Here is a 14,091-nt window from a genome sequence, read left to right as displayed (position 1 = left end):
TAAAATTTTTAAAATATATTTTTCTTATAACATTTATAAACATATTTTTTTATTATAAAATTTTTTAATTACAATTACAATAATTGTAATGGGTTAAATCATATAGGGTCTTAGAAAAAATAGACCCATTTAGTACATAAAGTTGTAAAAGAAACAACCAATAAAGTTTCAATCTCGCCGGGATTAGGTTGTCTTTTTCATTTCTTTTCCAACAATTTTTTTTTATTACTACAAAATTAGCTATACTTTTTTTTGTTGACTTATTCCTTGCTGCTTTTGCCTTTGCCTTCGCCTTTGCCTTCGTTACAAGATTAGTGGGGGCCACGTTACCGTTATGATTAATCTCCCTCCACTTATTATAAATTTATTCAAAAAACAGCCTTTTTATTCGTATGGATTAGGTAATATTAGAATGACCCATATGCCCTTGTAAAGGAAATCAATTTTGAATTATTAATGGGTGGTTTTGACATTATTTGTAATTACCCATTTACCCTTCTTGTAATATCTAATTTATAAGAGAAGGTTTTTTATTAAAAAAAAAACTTACTTGAAAATAAGAGAAAAAATATATAACTGTTCAGATTGAAAGAATATATTTAAAGCTCAAATTTTTTTTTTAAAATGATAATTAACTATATTATTGGGACTTAGATTTTAATAGAAAATATTTAGGATTAAATTTGAGTCATGGTATACAAGACAAAAAGAATGATTATATTATTAATCCTTAGAGCTTCTTATTAAAGGTTAATCATGTCAACCAGATTTTAAACTTATACTAACTTATTTGAGCTCCCCTCCAATATTTCAAGGCTACATTAACAAGCTTTGACTTATAAATACCTAATCATGCCAAAATTTCTAGTCTTGCCCATAATAAATTTGAATTCAAAAACAAGCTTCGATCATTCAAATTATAAAAAATTAAAATTAAAAAATTTTCACGTTTGAATTTTTGATTCAATAATTAACATATAATTTTTTTATTTAAAAATTTTATTTCAAATATCTCTATTTTACAATAATAAAAAAATTAAAAAAATTTGATTAAGGACAAAATTTGTTTCTCTATCCTTTTCAATTCCATTTCAATTCCATTATCTTCAAAACAAGTCAAGAAACACACCCTTCATACAAGAAACGTACCGTTTTGGGCTAATGAAAGCAAGCATCTAATTAATGTGTAAACTAATTATTGCAAAGGGGCCACAAAAAACCAATAGGGCCATCAAATTTTTGCTTATATATATATTTTTGGCCTTATTACTATGATTCATTAATTTGTGATCCAACAACATCAAAGTTGGCAAATTAATTCTCATTATCAATTATCTAAATAAATTCTTAAATGAGTGAGTATAATTTAATTGTGTTTGATTTTGATTCAAAGAGCTTGGAAAGTTTTGGATTATACTTATCAATCCTTCAATCTCTATTAAATTTTTTACCAACAATATATAAAATATTTTAACACATTGCAAACTATACTTTTGTTTAGTACAATATTCTTGAAATATTTTTCTCACATTACTCACAACCTACCTCTAAATAAACTTTTGTTTTTCAAAATATTATTATGATAGAGATGTTTGGTTTGATTCAAGAATAAAAAAAATATTTACTACGTTTTGGTTTGAATTAAATTTATTTTTAAAAATAGTTAAAATTTATATTAAAATTTTAAAAATTATAATATTATGTATTATTTAAAAAAATCGAACCATTATCACTCTATGTCACTCTATATAAGTAATAAACTCTTATATTTTTTTACTAATAGTATATGATATAAGAATTAAAATTTTTTCCTAAAACTAGAAAGGGTATAACAGGAATTTATGAAAAATTAAAAGGGGACTAATAACGGTAATTTTATCCAAATCCCCGACCAAATCCAAAACCTTATTTTTTCTCTCGGCTTTTTCAGGTCCCTCTCTACTTTTAACGCCTGCTGCCTGCGTGCATTTCAATTCCGCCAGTTCTTTCTATTTTTTATTTTCAAAAACATTATTTTAATTATTATGTTAATCAATTCAGTCCTCCTATTTTAGTCTTGAATAAATTTCAAACCATTTAATTTAAACCCTCTTGATCAGATCCAAACCGTTTCTTTGAGTCTGATAAAACCCAAAGCAAAACAGAAAAAAAAAACAAGAAGAAGAAGGAGAAGAAGCTTATTTTTTTTTTTTCTCTGAAAACAACTTTAACAGTTTTTTTTTTTTTTTATTGCTTGGTTTTGAAAGGCTTGTTTCTCAACAACCTTAATCTTTTGTAAGAATTTTTTTTTTAATTTTTTAGAATTTTTAACTTTCGTTTTTAAAAAGTCGCTGCTTTACTTTCTTGTTCATCTTTCTCAATTTTTTTAGTAAGCAGTTTTGATTTCCGTTTCTTCCAACAAAATCCAAAACGTTTCAATTTTCGTTTTTTTTCTCTTTTTATTTTCTTTTTCTTCCTCAAAATGTCTGCTATGTCGATCTTCTTCTAAGTTTTTCAGTGCGAGTTTAGCAAGGATATTAATTTGAATTTCGAAAAAAAAAACTTTTTTGGTTGATTTTCGGGGTTTTTCTTTCAAAAATGATGTTATCGGCGTCGCCGACGACTTTAGCGAAAAGTTCGCTAGAAGTAATGTTAGACTCTCTGCGGCGACGAGACGAGGCCGAGAAGCCTAAAGATTTACCCCCGGCTTTACCATCCCGGCCCACATCCAAGGCCCGACTTCCCTCAGCCCGCCGGTCCCTTCCGACGAGCTTAATAATCGATGCTCCCGGAGAAAATGGAGGGAAATGCGGTGAAAACGATTGCGGTTTAAGTGAAGTGAAAGGAAAAGAGGAAGCTAAAAGGAAGGAAAAGCAGTTGGAAGTGAAAATAACTACTTTTGGGAGCAAGAAAATGAGGAAAGGTGTCAATGGGGATTCACCGTATAATTTGGAGGCGGAAAGTGAAGGGGAAAATAGGGTTTCGGATGCGGAAGCTGAGGTGAAGAAGGAGGGAGGGAAAGAGAAAGTGGAGTGGGTAGAGAATGATAATATTGGTTATTTTATTAAGAAAGTAAGTGTTTGGTGGAAATTAACTCTGATCTTTTTTTACCAACAATGAGGTTTTTGTTTGGCTCTATATTGGTATGATATATCCATGAAAAGTTTTGTTTTCTTTGCCTTTTGGGGTTTATACTAGGAAGGAAATGAATTAGTATGAATAGGGGAAAATATGGGATTTTATGAAATAAGAATCTGAAGCATGGTTTGGATTGTTTAGCTTTGATTTTTAATACTATCAAGGAAACGAGTTAGTATGAATAGGGAAAAATAGAAATTGAGGACGATAACTAAATGGAATCTAAGTTTGTCATAATAAATTTATGGTTTCATGACCAATGAATTTGGAAATGTTAAAAACTATCCTTGGGTTGGCAGTGTTGTTGAATTGTTATACTATCCTTGGGTTTATAACTCTGGCAGAATATGGTTTATCTGGATTGAGAGATCAAATTTAAATTTAATCACTATTTCTCATGATGGCTAGGTGTTACCTAACATACTGAGAGGTTGATTTTAATTTTATGGATATATTAATATTTTTCGGACATTTATGATATGAATTGTAGTTGAAAGGTTAAATAGAGTGTATTTACTTAAAAAAAATATGGTTAAACAAAATTTAGACTACCACTTAAGTTCTTCTTTTGTTGAAATATCTAAAAAAGGAAGCATCCGCTTGGACATTGTTTTATCTTCTGTGAAAGCGATTACTGGTTTTGCTAAATATAATTTATAAAAAAATCTATTTATTGTGAGAGGATTTGGTTTTAGAAACTTCGTGTTTGGTGCCGGCTATCCCATGGGGTGTGGGGATATGGGACCATACAGTCTACATCAGGAGAAGAATCCTTTGTCTCCCTTTCCAATGGAAATGTAAGTTCATATGTATCATAATTTTTTAAATTGTATAATTTGTCTAGAGTATTCCTTTTGGCAGGTTGGTGTACGATTTACATCGTATCATTGTTATAGGTTGTAAAAGTCTCTACCAGTGAGCTCTTACCTGCAAACCCGGAAATTGTGGAGGGTGTGGATGATCTCATACAGCTTAGTTATTTGAATGAGCCATCAGTTCTTCACAATCTCAAGTACAGATATTCTTGTGATATGATATATGTAAGCTGGAGATAACCATTGCTCATGTACTTATTATGAGGATTATCTCTACTTCCGTGCTTCATTTATATATATTTTTTATGTAGAGTAAAGCAGGTCCAGTTTTGATTGCAGTCAACCCGTTCAAAGATGTCCAAATTTATGGCAAGGATTTTGTGACGGCTTATAGACAGAAAGCTACAGTCAGCCCTCATGTTTTTGCTATGGCAGACACTGCTTATAATGAAATGATGAATGGTGAATGAATAGTTCTTTCTTTTTCTTTTTGAAGTTGGCATAAACAAGTATAATTTGCTTGTGGTGTTGTAATAACTTGTTTCTGATGCTCTGTTTATTGTCTGTAATTAAAATTTTCCAGATGGAGCAAATCAGTCTATAATCATAAGGTTAGGTGAATATTTTAATATTTTTAGTTATATATGATATTGTAATACTTGTGTGGGTCTTTCAGCACATTTTTTGTTTTATGAGCTGTATAATTATGTAATCTAAATTTATCTTGCAGTGGGGAAAGTGGAGCTGGGAAAACTGAGACAGCAAAATTTGCAATGCAGTACCTAGCTGCCCTTGGAGGTGGCAATGGTGGGATAGAGTGTGAAATCCTTCAGACAAATTGTATACTTGAAGCATTTGGGAATGCTAAGACTTCTAGGAATGACAATTCTAGCCGATTTGTGAGTTCTTTTCCCCTTCGTTCATTTTTCTGTTGTTCTCTACTGAAGGTAAATCTATATAAACTATATCTCTTGGCGAAAAGAATCCTTGGTGATACACCTTAGAGGATCAGTTTCTCCGTTGGTTCATGTATTTCACATCTGCTATAGCTGACAATCATATGGCTTTTTGTATTACTTTGTTATTCTGAACTGGTGCAGGGGAAACTCATTGAAATTCATTTTACCACGTTGGGGAAGATATCTGGTGCCAAGATCCAAACTTGTAAGCATGTTGAAATTGAAAAATTGCTATTATTACTTGATATGTTGTAGTAATAAATAATATAGATTAATCCTGGTGACTGACTTGATTTTTGTGCTGATGTTGATTCACCAATGATAAATCTGGATAGTTCTTCTGGAAAAGGTGACTTTCTGGCCCAGTTAAACTTTATATTGGATTTTATCTCTGTTATCATGTATAATACCTGATGTGGATGTTTTTGATGTCACCTTTGGGCAGTCAAGAGTAGTTCAGCTGGCTGCTGGTGAAAGGTCTTTCCATATCTTTTATCAACTTTGTGCTGGTGCTCCACCAACTCTAAGAGGTACTATTTCATTTCACAGTGTTTCACAATCCATGCAAATTCAGAGAAGTTTTGATGTCTGTACGACATTGGCTGAGCCCTATATTATCTGCATGGAACTATGCTTGCATCTGTCTTTGAAGTATATTTATGATCCTTGGAATCATGTCTTTGCAGAGAGGTTGAATCTTAAAATGGCTAATGAGTACAGCTATCTTGTCCAGAGTGACTGCTTGGTGATTAATGGTGTTGATGATGCTAAGAAATTCCATATGCTTATGGTAATTCAAAAGATTAGATTTTAAAGTTACTATCAATAATGCAGGCATTCCTTTTCCATTTAATTTCCACGTCATCGGCTTTGAAGCAATAGTTTCCCCATTTCTGCAGGAAGCCTTAGACATTGTTCAAATTTGCAAAGAAGAGCAAGAGCAAGCATTTGCAATGCTTGCCGCAGTGTTATGGCTGGGAAATATATCATTTCAAGTAATTGACAATGAAAATCATGTGGAGGCATCAGCTGATGAAGGTAATAATATAGGTTTTAGCTTCGAATAATGACACTTAGCAAATATTTTGCATTTGATATTGTATCTATGATTTTTTTTTCTTTCTGTTTCTTTTTTTCTTAGCCAAGAGAGAGAGAGAGAGAGAGAGAGAGAAACTTGATTTATTTTTTGTAGTATTTTTCAAGGAATTTGCATAAGCCTTACATAGTTTTATGATGATGTCTTATTGGCAAGGTGGTGGAACATAAAATGAAGAACATAATGTGTAGTAGTGAATGAACATGCCAATTTGTACCATTACTTATATTTGCATCAAGAAGCTCCTACTTTAAAAGCAGGACTCATTTACTAATTTTTAACATTGAACTAAGTAGCAAGATATTGTCATTCAGATGCATTGTCTCCTTAAAATTTCTGATAACCTGTGCCAGTGAACATGGTCCAACCTTTATCAAAGTTTTATAGGCTTGCTACTTTGGATGAACTTTAAGTGTCCTATTTTTGTTAATAATCCTCCATTGTATTTTGTCAACTGGTTTATCATAGTGACTACCAAATAATGTATCTGTCACCATTATCCCCAAGAGCTGAAGGAAGTCTTTTCTGAATTCATCATAAATGTAAAATACATATTTATAAATCACATGTACTGTAAAGACCTCATCATCTGTGATTTTCATCATCATCAGTAGTTTTATGCCTGCTAATATTACTTAGTTGTTGAATCTGTTTAAGTTAACTATTTAGTTAGCCTTTGCTTTGCATATAAGTGCATGTTTGTTAATATGTTGTGTTTATACTTTTTGTAGAGTGAAAAATGATTATATTTTAAGGTGCTTATTTATGTAATTTTTTATTCCTCAATGCAGCTTTAACCAGTGCTGCCGGGCTGATGGGTTGTGCCCCACAAGAACTGATGCAAGCTTTATCTACCCATAGAGTCCAAAATGGCAAGGATAGTATTGCTAAAAAATTGACATTGCGACAGGTTTGTCTAGTATTTGATTAACAAAACTATTCTTCTTCAATCCTCTCATAAGTTAGCATTCTATATTTGCTGTGGTGCACACATTGGCAATATGACGATGCATTGCTTAAATTGTAATTTAGGCGATTGACACAAGAGATGCATTGGCAAAATTAATCTATGCAAGCTTGTTTGACTGGCTTGTGGAACAAATCAACAAGTCACTTGAAGTGGGCAAACGGTGCACTGGAAGGTCCATATGCATCCTTGATATTTATGGGTTTGAGTCATTTAAGGTAAGTAGGTTCTAGTTTTCTGTTTAGAGATTATCATTGTGAAGTTAAGTTTGTCCAACTGATATTTTTCCTCTTCTCATTTTCAGAAGAATAGCTTTGAACAGTTTTGTATAAATTATGCAAATGAAAGGTTGCAACAACACTTCAACCGGCACCTGTTTAAGCTTGAACGAGAGGTAAGCAACTCAAATCTTTTAATTATTCGAGTATTTGACTTCTGTACAGTTCTGTAGAACAGTGCCTCTATGCTTTTAAACTGGGATTCTAGTACTCTGCCCTCATTTACTAGGCATACGAATCAGAAGCCTAAAGTTCTGTATATTCTGGTTCTTGGCTGTCAATTCTTATCTCTGGATTTGGTTTCCTTTCTATCTCAGTAATTTTTATTTTGACCAACTTCCCATTATTAAGAATCTCTTCTTTTTCCTATTTTAGGATTATGAATCAGATGGGATTGATTGGACTAAAGTTGATTTTGAAGACAATCAAGAGTGCTTGGACTTATTTGAGAAGGTAATTTGAAGCTTCAATAGTTTCCTTGGATTGTTTTAAGGGATTACTTGACTCTTTTCTGTATATATTACGTAGCTTGTGGTTCTTGCATATTCTATGGTTTTCCTTCTATTTGGAAATTGAGTTTGGTCTTCCTAAAGTATTTGGAAATTGAGTTCGGTCTTCCTAAAGTATGTTTTCTTAGCTTGGGTGCTAATGCTGGCTGAAGTTTTTATTTCCTTGTGGTATTTTGTTGCTTTGAAAGCAAAATGTTCCTGGGCAATCTGTCACTCTTTTTTTTGGTGGCCATTTTGCAGAAACCGTTAGGGCTACTTTCCTTACTGGATGAGGAATCGTATTTCCCCAATGCAACTGATTTGACCTTTGCTAATAAGTTGAAGCAGCACCTGAAAGCTAATTCTTGCTTCAAAGGAGATAGAGGCAGGGCCTTCGGAGTTCGACATTTTGCTGGAGAGGTCAGTTACAGGTTTTTGAGGGCAGTTGGAAACTCTTTTTTAAGCTTTTCTTTTCATTCAATTTTGAAGGCAAATAATCAAGAAAGTGGGAAATATCCTATATTGAAGAAGGATCATTACATTTTTTATATGTTGTTACCTGTTCTCTCCTTTTTTTTTTTTTATAAATTAATTTTGAGATACTTGAAAGTGGTCAAAATATTGGTTAAATATTTGAAAGGGCTAAGTTCAAGAGCACATCAATCATATGGCAGCCATTTCTTAGAGATTTAATAGAATTTTGTATTTCTCCAGGATCTATTATATGTAAATTGATGTACAAATTTCTTGTCCGGGTCAAACTACAGTATGAGACTTTATAGACCCTTGAAATGTTGTTAATTATATTTTGATTTATTAATCACTGAAGTTTGATTCTACACTGCAAATGTCTTGGTATTAAACATTTTTTGTTTGCCCTATTCTGTGTTAGGTTGTCTGTTTACAGCTTCAGCATTGATGCATGTATATATACTTTAATCATTTAGCTTTAGAGCATTTTATTGTAACAAAGTAAGGGAACTCTTTTTTTTTTTTTCAAAATTAATTAGCTTCTTAGGGTTAGCATCACACTCAAAACATAAGATGCAATTAAGAAAGTCCAATTTTTGGAAAGGTTAAGTTTGTTTGGCAAGTTGATTAAAATAGCATTCCATACTACCGAGATGGTAATGAACAAGGCATACATGAAATTATTGATTTTTGGAGTTCTGCCAGGTACTCTATGATACAAATGGGTTTTTGGAAAAGAACCGAGAACCACTGAACTCTGAGTTAGTCCAACTTCTATCATCCTGTAATGGCCAATTGCCACAATCGTTTGCCTCTAAAATGCTTAACCAATGTCTGAAACCAGCAACATTATTGGATGTTCCAAAGCAAAGTGTCGTTATGAAGTTCAAGGTAAGTTTGCTTCCTTAATAGTTGTGATCCATATATATCTGTAGTTGTAATGTAATTCAAACTGATCAATAAAACTGCAAAGCTTTTTGCGGTATCCGTTCTTTATTGGAGAAGCTTTCCTACATTAGTCTCAAGTATAAAGCATTCAAAGATTTGCCGGTCCTATGAATGAAGTTATTTTGATTTATTGAGTTCTTTGGTTCTTGCATGTTTTGTTGTTGGGTAATTGCCTTTGAAATCCTTTACATTCCTTTGAGAATGAGGGTATCTAATACAGTATTAGAAATATAATATTGATGTTTAGAGCACACTGAGATGTGCCTGTTATTAGAAGCACACTTTGTAAATTTTGATGTTTATCTTCCATACTTGCAGCATCAACTCTATAAGCTAATGCACCAGTTGGAGAATACTACACCTCACTTTATTCGCTGTATAAAACCAAATTGCAAGCAGCTTCCTGGCACATTTGAGGAGGATCTTGTCTTGCGGCAACTTAGATGTTGTGGAGTTTTGGAGGTTGTTAGAATCTCCAGATCTGGATATCCAACTCGAATGACACATCAGGAGTTTGCAGAAAGGTAGAGGCTAAACCTCCTTTAGTTTATGGATTGTTTTAATTTTTGTATTATTCCCTTTAACTAGTTCACTATAATTTTTCTCATATATTTGTTCATTTCTTAGGTATGGGTTCCTACTGTTGGAGACCAATGTATCTCAGGATCCTTTAAGTATTTCAGTTGCTGTTCTAAAACAATTTAATGTCCTCCCTGAAATGTATCAAATTGGCTTTTCCAAACTGTATCTTCGAAATGGGCAGGTAAGTTCTACATTCTGTCTTGTTTTTAATGTTTCTTTTCATTTTTATGCTATAATTTTCAACCTTGATACCTCTTTCCCCAAACACTTCCAGGACCTATATGACACTATAGATAATTGCAAGAGCCAACCAACGTAATTCTTGGTCTATGCATATCAAGAGTTTGTACTAAGACTTCATATAAAGCCACTGCTCTGTTCTAGCAGAACTTACTACCTCTTGTGCTCCACTTGAACCAGGAAATATGACTTTCTCTTACTTTATGGCTGAAAATCATGTTAGCCTAATTAGTCATATTAGAAATCACGGAGAATCTTTTTGAAGTGGAGCCCAAGTAACCAGGTTGATATGTAACTGTAAATGGATCACTGTGTTGCAAATAAAAGCCTGAAATATCTCTTGATGCTCAAAGTTGGACCTTCAAGTTGACATGCTGAGTTTCGGAAAATGGAGATTCAAACTTATTTCATTCTGTTTCTGGTTATCTTATCTAATAGTTTCTTTGATGCTGTTATGTCTGGCTGTCTTGCAGATTGGTGCATTGGAGGATAGGAGAAAACAGTTGTTGCGAGGAGTAATTGAAGTCCAGAAATACTTCCGTGGCCACCGAGCTCGTTGCCTTTTCCGTGAGCTCAACAAGGGGGCAAAAAATATGCAATCATGTAATGAACTTCCTCCAAGCAAAACTCCTTTTCAATAAATTTTTTTGTCTCTAGCAAGAGATTTATTGATTGTTTAATAATTTTTGTTGTCTTGTCTGGTCATAAGTTAACATTGTTTCATACATTTAGGCTATCTTTCTGCAGGACATTTTAGACTTTTGGTCTTTAAACATCTCCATCTTCAAAGCACCTTTTTACACTTTAGAGGCTTGAAGTGTAGATTTATTTGTGTTTGTGCCATAAGTTGATTTCTTTCTAGATCATGGGGCCTCTATATTTTGGCAATTCACATTTTTTGATTCTCTTTTACCGATTGATGGATGTTTCCTCTGCGATGCAGTTGTATGCGGTGAAAATATCCGAAGGAAGTATGCTACTGAGGCAAATAGATGCTCAGCATTTGCTTCCCAGTTACTTGATGAGCAGTTAACGGCAGTCATATATTTACAATCTGGTAAATTCTGTGTACTATCTAAAGTTGTGGCTATCTGTTGTCTGACTTATCATCATCATTGTCTTTCTCCTCTGCAGTAATCCGTGGGTGGTTAGCCCGGAGGCATTTAAATAACATGCATAATTTGAAACAGTTGAACCATGAAAGCGTAAAATCTAGACGAAAGATGGGTAGGAAGATTTCTGAAGCAAAGGTATTCTCTACTCTTAACATTGTAGCATGCTAAGAGCATTAGTTTTTTAAAGACATTTTCTTATTTACTATGTTTATTCTCTTAGGTGCATGCCTCCGAGCATGTTACACTTTCTTAATTGTCTCTAATGTGTAGAGCAACTCTGAAGGATTTAAAATGTGACCCTTTTTTTGGCTGAACAGGACATGCCACATGAGAAACAAATTCAAGTTCTGCCTTCTGTAATGGCAGAGCTTCAAAGAAGGGTTCTCAAGGCAGAAGCGACTTTGGGGCAAAAAGAAAAGGAAAATTCCACGTTACAGGAGCAATTACAACAGTATCAGGCAAGGTGGTTGGAGTACGAGGCTAGGATGAAATCAATGGAGGAGATGTGGCAAAAGCAAATGGCATCACTGCAAGTGAGTATCAAAATAACATGTTTGCATTTAGGTGATTATTGTTGACCAACACAAAAGGTCTGGATAATCGTCGAAGTAATTGCAAAAATAATATGATCCTGATGATCACAGCTAATCATGTAAACTGACTATTACATTAAATAATTGGCGGATTGTAAACTTTACATAGGAGCTGACACCACAGCTTTGTTGTGGACCCATTCACTGCCTGTAAAGATTCCTTGTCCTGATATGTCTTGATGGTGTGGAGGTGACTGTTGGTCGCAGAAGGCTGCCAACAACATAGCTAGCTTGCATCCCTTGTAAAACTGATAGTTGCATTTTGGAGAGTGTGTTCCTTGATCGTTATGACTATGTACCATGATGTGCCTAAAGTTGGAACTAAATCATCATAAAATTTTAGGTGGAGGTCAGATATATAAGAGTGAACAAACCTGGATGCATATTGAGGAAAATTTATCTAGACAATTCTTCATTAATATTTTTACTCACATAGAATAATTATAGTGATATGCCTTGATATACTTGCTCTTGGATGCTACAATGGCTGTCATTCCTTAGTTTGTACGGCATTTAATTGAAAGCACTGTCAAGATTCATGAAGTCTAACAAGATTATCAAGCTCTGTGATGGCCTTGATATATACACACATTCAAGATTTTTTTTGGTTTTCTTTCCCCATGATATATACATTGATGTGAGACTTGCATGTTTAATCGATATATATATTGATGAAAATTACATTTATCAATAGAAATTATGTTTATAATTACAATTAATAACCTCTAAAATATATGCAAAAGAGATCAATAAATGCATGGTTAATAAGTTAATATCTTAGATGTCTATTGATTTCAATTGCATTTATTGCAGACAAGTCTTGCTGCTGCCAAAAAGAGTCTTGCAGCTGACAGCACTCCTGGTCTAGGAAGAGTTGATATGGTGTCACCTCGCTGTTATGATTCTGAAGATAATGCATCCATGGGATCTCGAACTCCTGGTGGGAGTACACCTGTCTTATTTGCTAGTGCTATGCCTGATCTTGTTGCGGGGAGAGAGAATGGTTTGAGTAATCTGGTGAAGGAATTTGAGCAGCAGAAACAAACTTTTGACGATGATGCAAAATCATTGATTGATATCAGAACAGCCCAGCCAGCTTCTAATATGAATCCTAATGATGAACTTCGAAGATTAAAACTCAGGTTCGAGACATGGAAGAAGGATTACAAGATGAGATTAAAGGAAACCAAGGCAAAACTACATAAGCGTGGTCATCCAGAATCAGACAAAGCTCGAAGAAAATGGTGGGGGAAGCTAGGCTCAAGAGCACTATAGGATTCCAGTTTAAAACGATCATCTCATTTGGTCCAAGCACTATGGAGAATTGTTGCCAAAACGCTGCCTGCTTACATACTCAGATGCAGTTACTTTACATTTATGGCAACAATTATAAACGTTTCTAAAGTCCGCCGACGGCGAGAGAGACATTGCATTTTTATGTCTACCAATTTTTGTTACTTGGTGGGAGGAATTTTCTTGTGCATAGACAAATAGGAATTTGTTGAGTTGAGATTGCTTTCTTCTTTGAATAGTTTGTGTACATTCTGTTGTGAGTGATGTAAGATCCAACATTGTAGTTCCTTGTATACAGATGAAATGAGAAATGTTCATATGACTTTCGCTAAATTATTAGTTATTGAAAGTACATTTTTTTTTTTTTAATATTGGGGATGAGGGTTGAAGTTATTTGGATCGAACCTAAGTCGTACAACGTACCACAATTTCTAAGGTTGTTGGTTGTACTTCGAGGTTGGTGGAAAATAGTACAATTTTAATGTGTGCAGTCTCTCATCTTTGTCGAACACTTGACAGAAGTACCGTAAAACAAAGAGATAAATGTATTCTAGTATTTTACTAGGATTAGGATTTTCCATTTTTATGATTTGGTCAAAACCATCGCTTAACCTTCCATTCAAATCTCAACAATCTATTTGCATGATAAGGGATTGTACGATACTGTTATTTCATATAAACATATTTCATGTAAACATATATATACTTTTTTATTTAAATTATATCATGTAATTATATTAATAAAAAAAATCACTTATTATATATCATATGCATGAGTATGTTTAAATGAATACTCATCATTTTTGTTGAAATAAATATTTATCATTTGATTATTATATGTGATGTATAATAAATAATTATATTTTATAATAATACATTTATGTGACATAATTTGAAAAAAAATTATTAAATATACTGATAGTAAAATTTTGTTAATTTTAGAAACGAAATTAAAATCATGATACATGTCTTTTATATATTTAAAATAATTAATTTAAAAAAAAATGAGATATGTGTTATTATTTTAATTTTACTTACGGAGTTAAAAAAAAGTTTTATTATTAATATATTAAATAATTTTTTTTTAAAATGAAAAACATATATTGACGTGAAATGACATTTTTACACA

General features: G+C 33.0%; 1 protein-coding gene across 1 annotated transcript; it reads left to right on the top strand.

The window, feature by feature from the left end:
• Window positions 1-2,122: 2,122 nt before the first annotated feature.
• Window positions 2,123-13,295, top strand: LOC111301662 (myosin-2-like). The gene is made up of 24 exons (XM_022897496.2): window positions 2,123-3,051; window positions 3,813-3,914; window positions 4,014-4,157; window positions 4,244-4,394; window positions 4,516-4,543; window positions 4,663-4,831; window positions 5,033-5,096; window positions 5,227-5,240; window positions 5,337-5,421; window positions 5,578-5,681; window positions 5,791-5,929; window positions 6,779-6,897; window positions 7,020-7,172; window positions 7,259-7,348; window positions 7,608-7,685; window positions 7,982-8,140; window positions 8,897-9,082; window positions 9,458-9,663; window positions 9,767-9,902; window positions 10,435-10,564; window positions 10,905-11,018; window positions 11,096-11,211; window positions 11,394-11,609; window positions 12,483-13,295. Exons 1-24 carry the CDS (start codon window positions 2,578-2,580, stop codon window positions 12,942-12,944), a joined length of 3,639 nt encoding a protein of 1,212 aa, XP_022753231.2. The 5' UTR covers window positions 2,123-2,577; the 3' UTR covers window positions 12,945-13,295.
• The last annotated feature ends 796 nt before the right edge of the window (window positions 13,296-14,091 follow it).

The sequence above is a fragment of the Durio zibethinus genome, chromosome 15 (genome assembly GCF_047325235.1).
Source record: "Durio zibethinus cultivar Kanyao isolate XHJ-2024 chromosome 15, ASM4732523v1, whole genome shotgun sequence".
NCBI lineage: Eukaryota > Viridiplantae > Streptophyta > Magnoliopsida > Malvales > Malvaceae > Durio > Durio zibethinus.
Note: the sequence above shows the minus strand (reverse complement) of the source record. Positions and strands in the feature narration are given on the sequence as shown.

Bases quoted from the DNA above. Each gene is read 5' to 3' on its own strand.
- LOC111301662 (XM_022897496.2), top strand. From the start codon at position 2,578: ATGATGTTATCGGCGTCGCCGACGACTTTAGCGAAAAGTTCGCTAGAA. The intron at 4,158-4,243 runs GTAAGCTGGAGA...TTTTTTATGTAG, and splicing joins ATTCTTGTGATATGATATAT to AGTAAAGCAGGTCCAGTTTT. The intron at 9,664-9,766 runs GTAGAGGCTAAA...TTCATTTCTTAG, and splicing joins CATCAGGAGTTTGCAGAAAG to GTATGGGTTCCTACTGTTGG.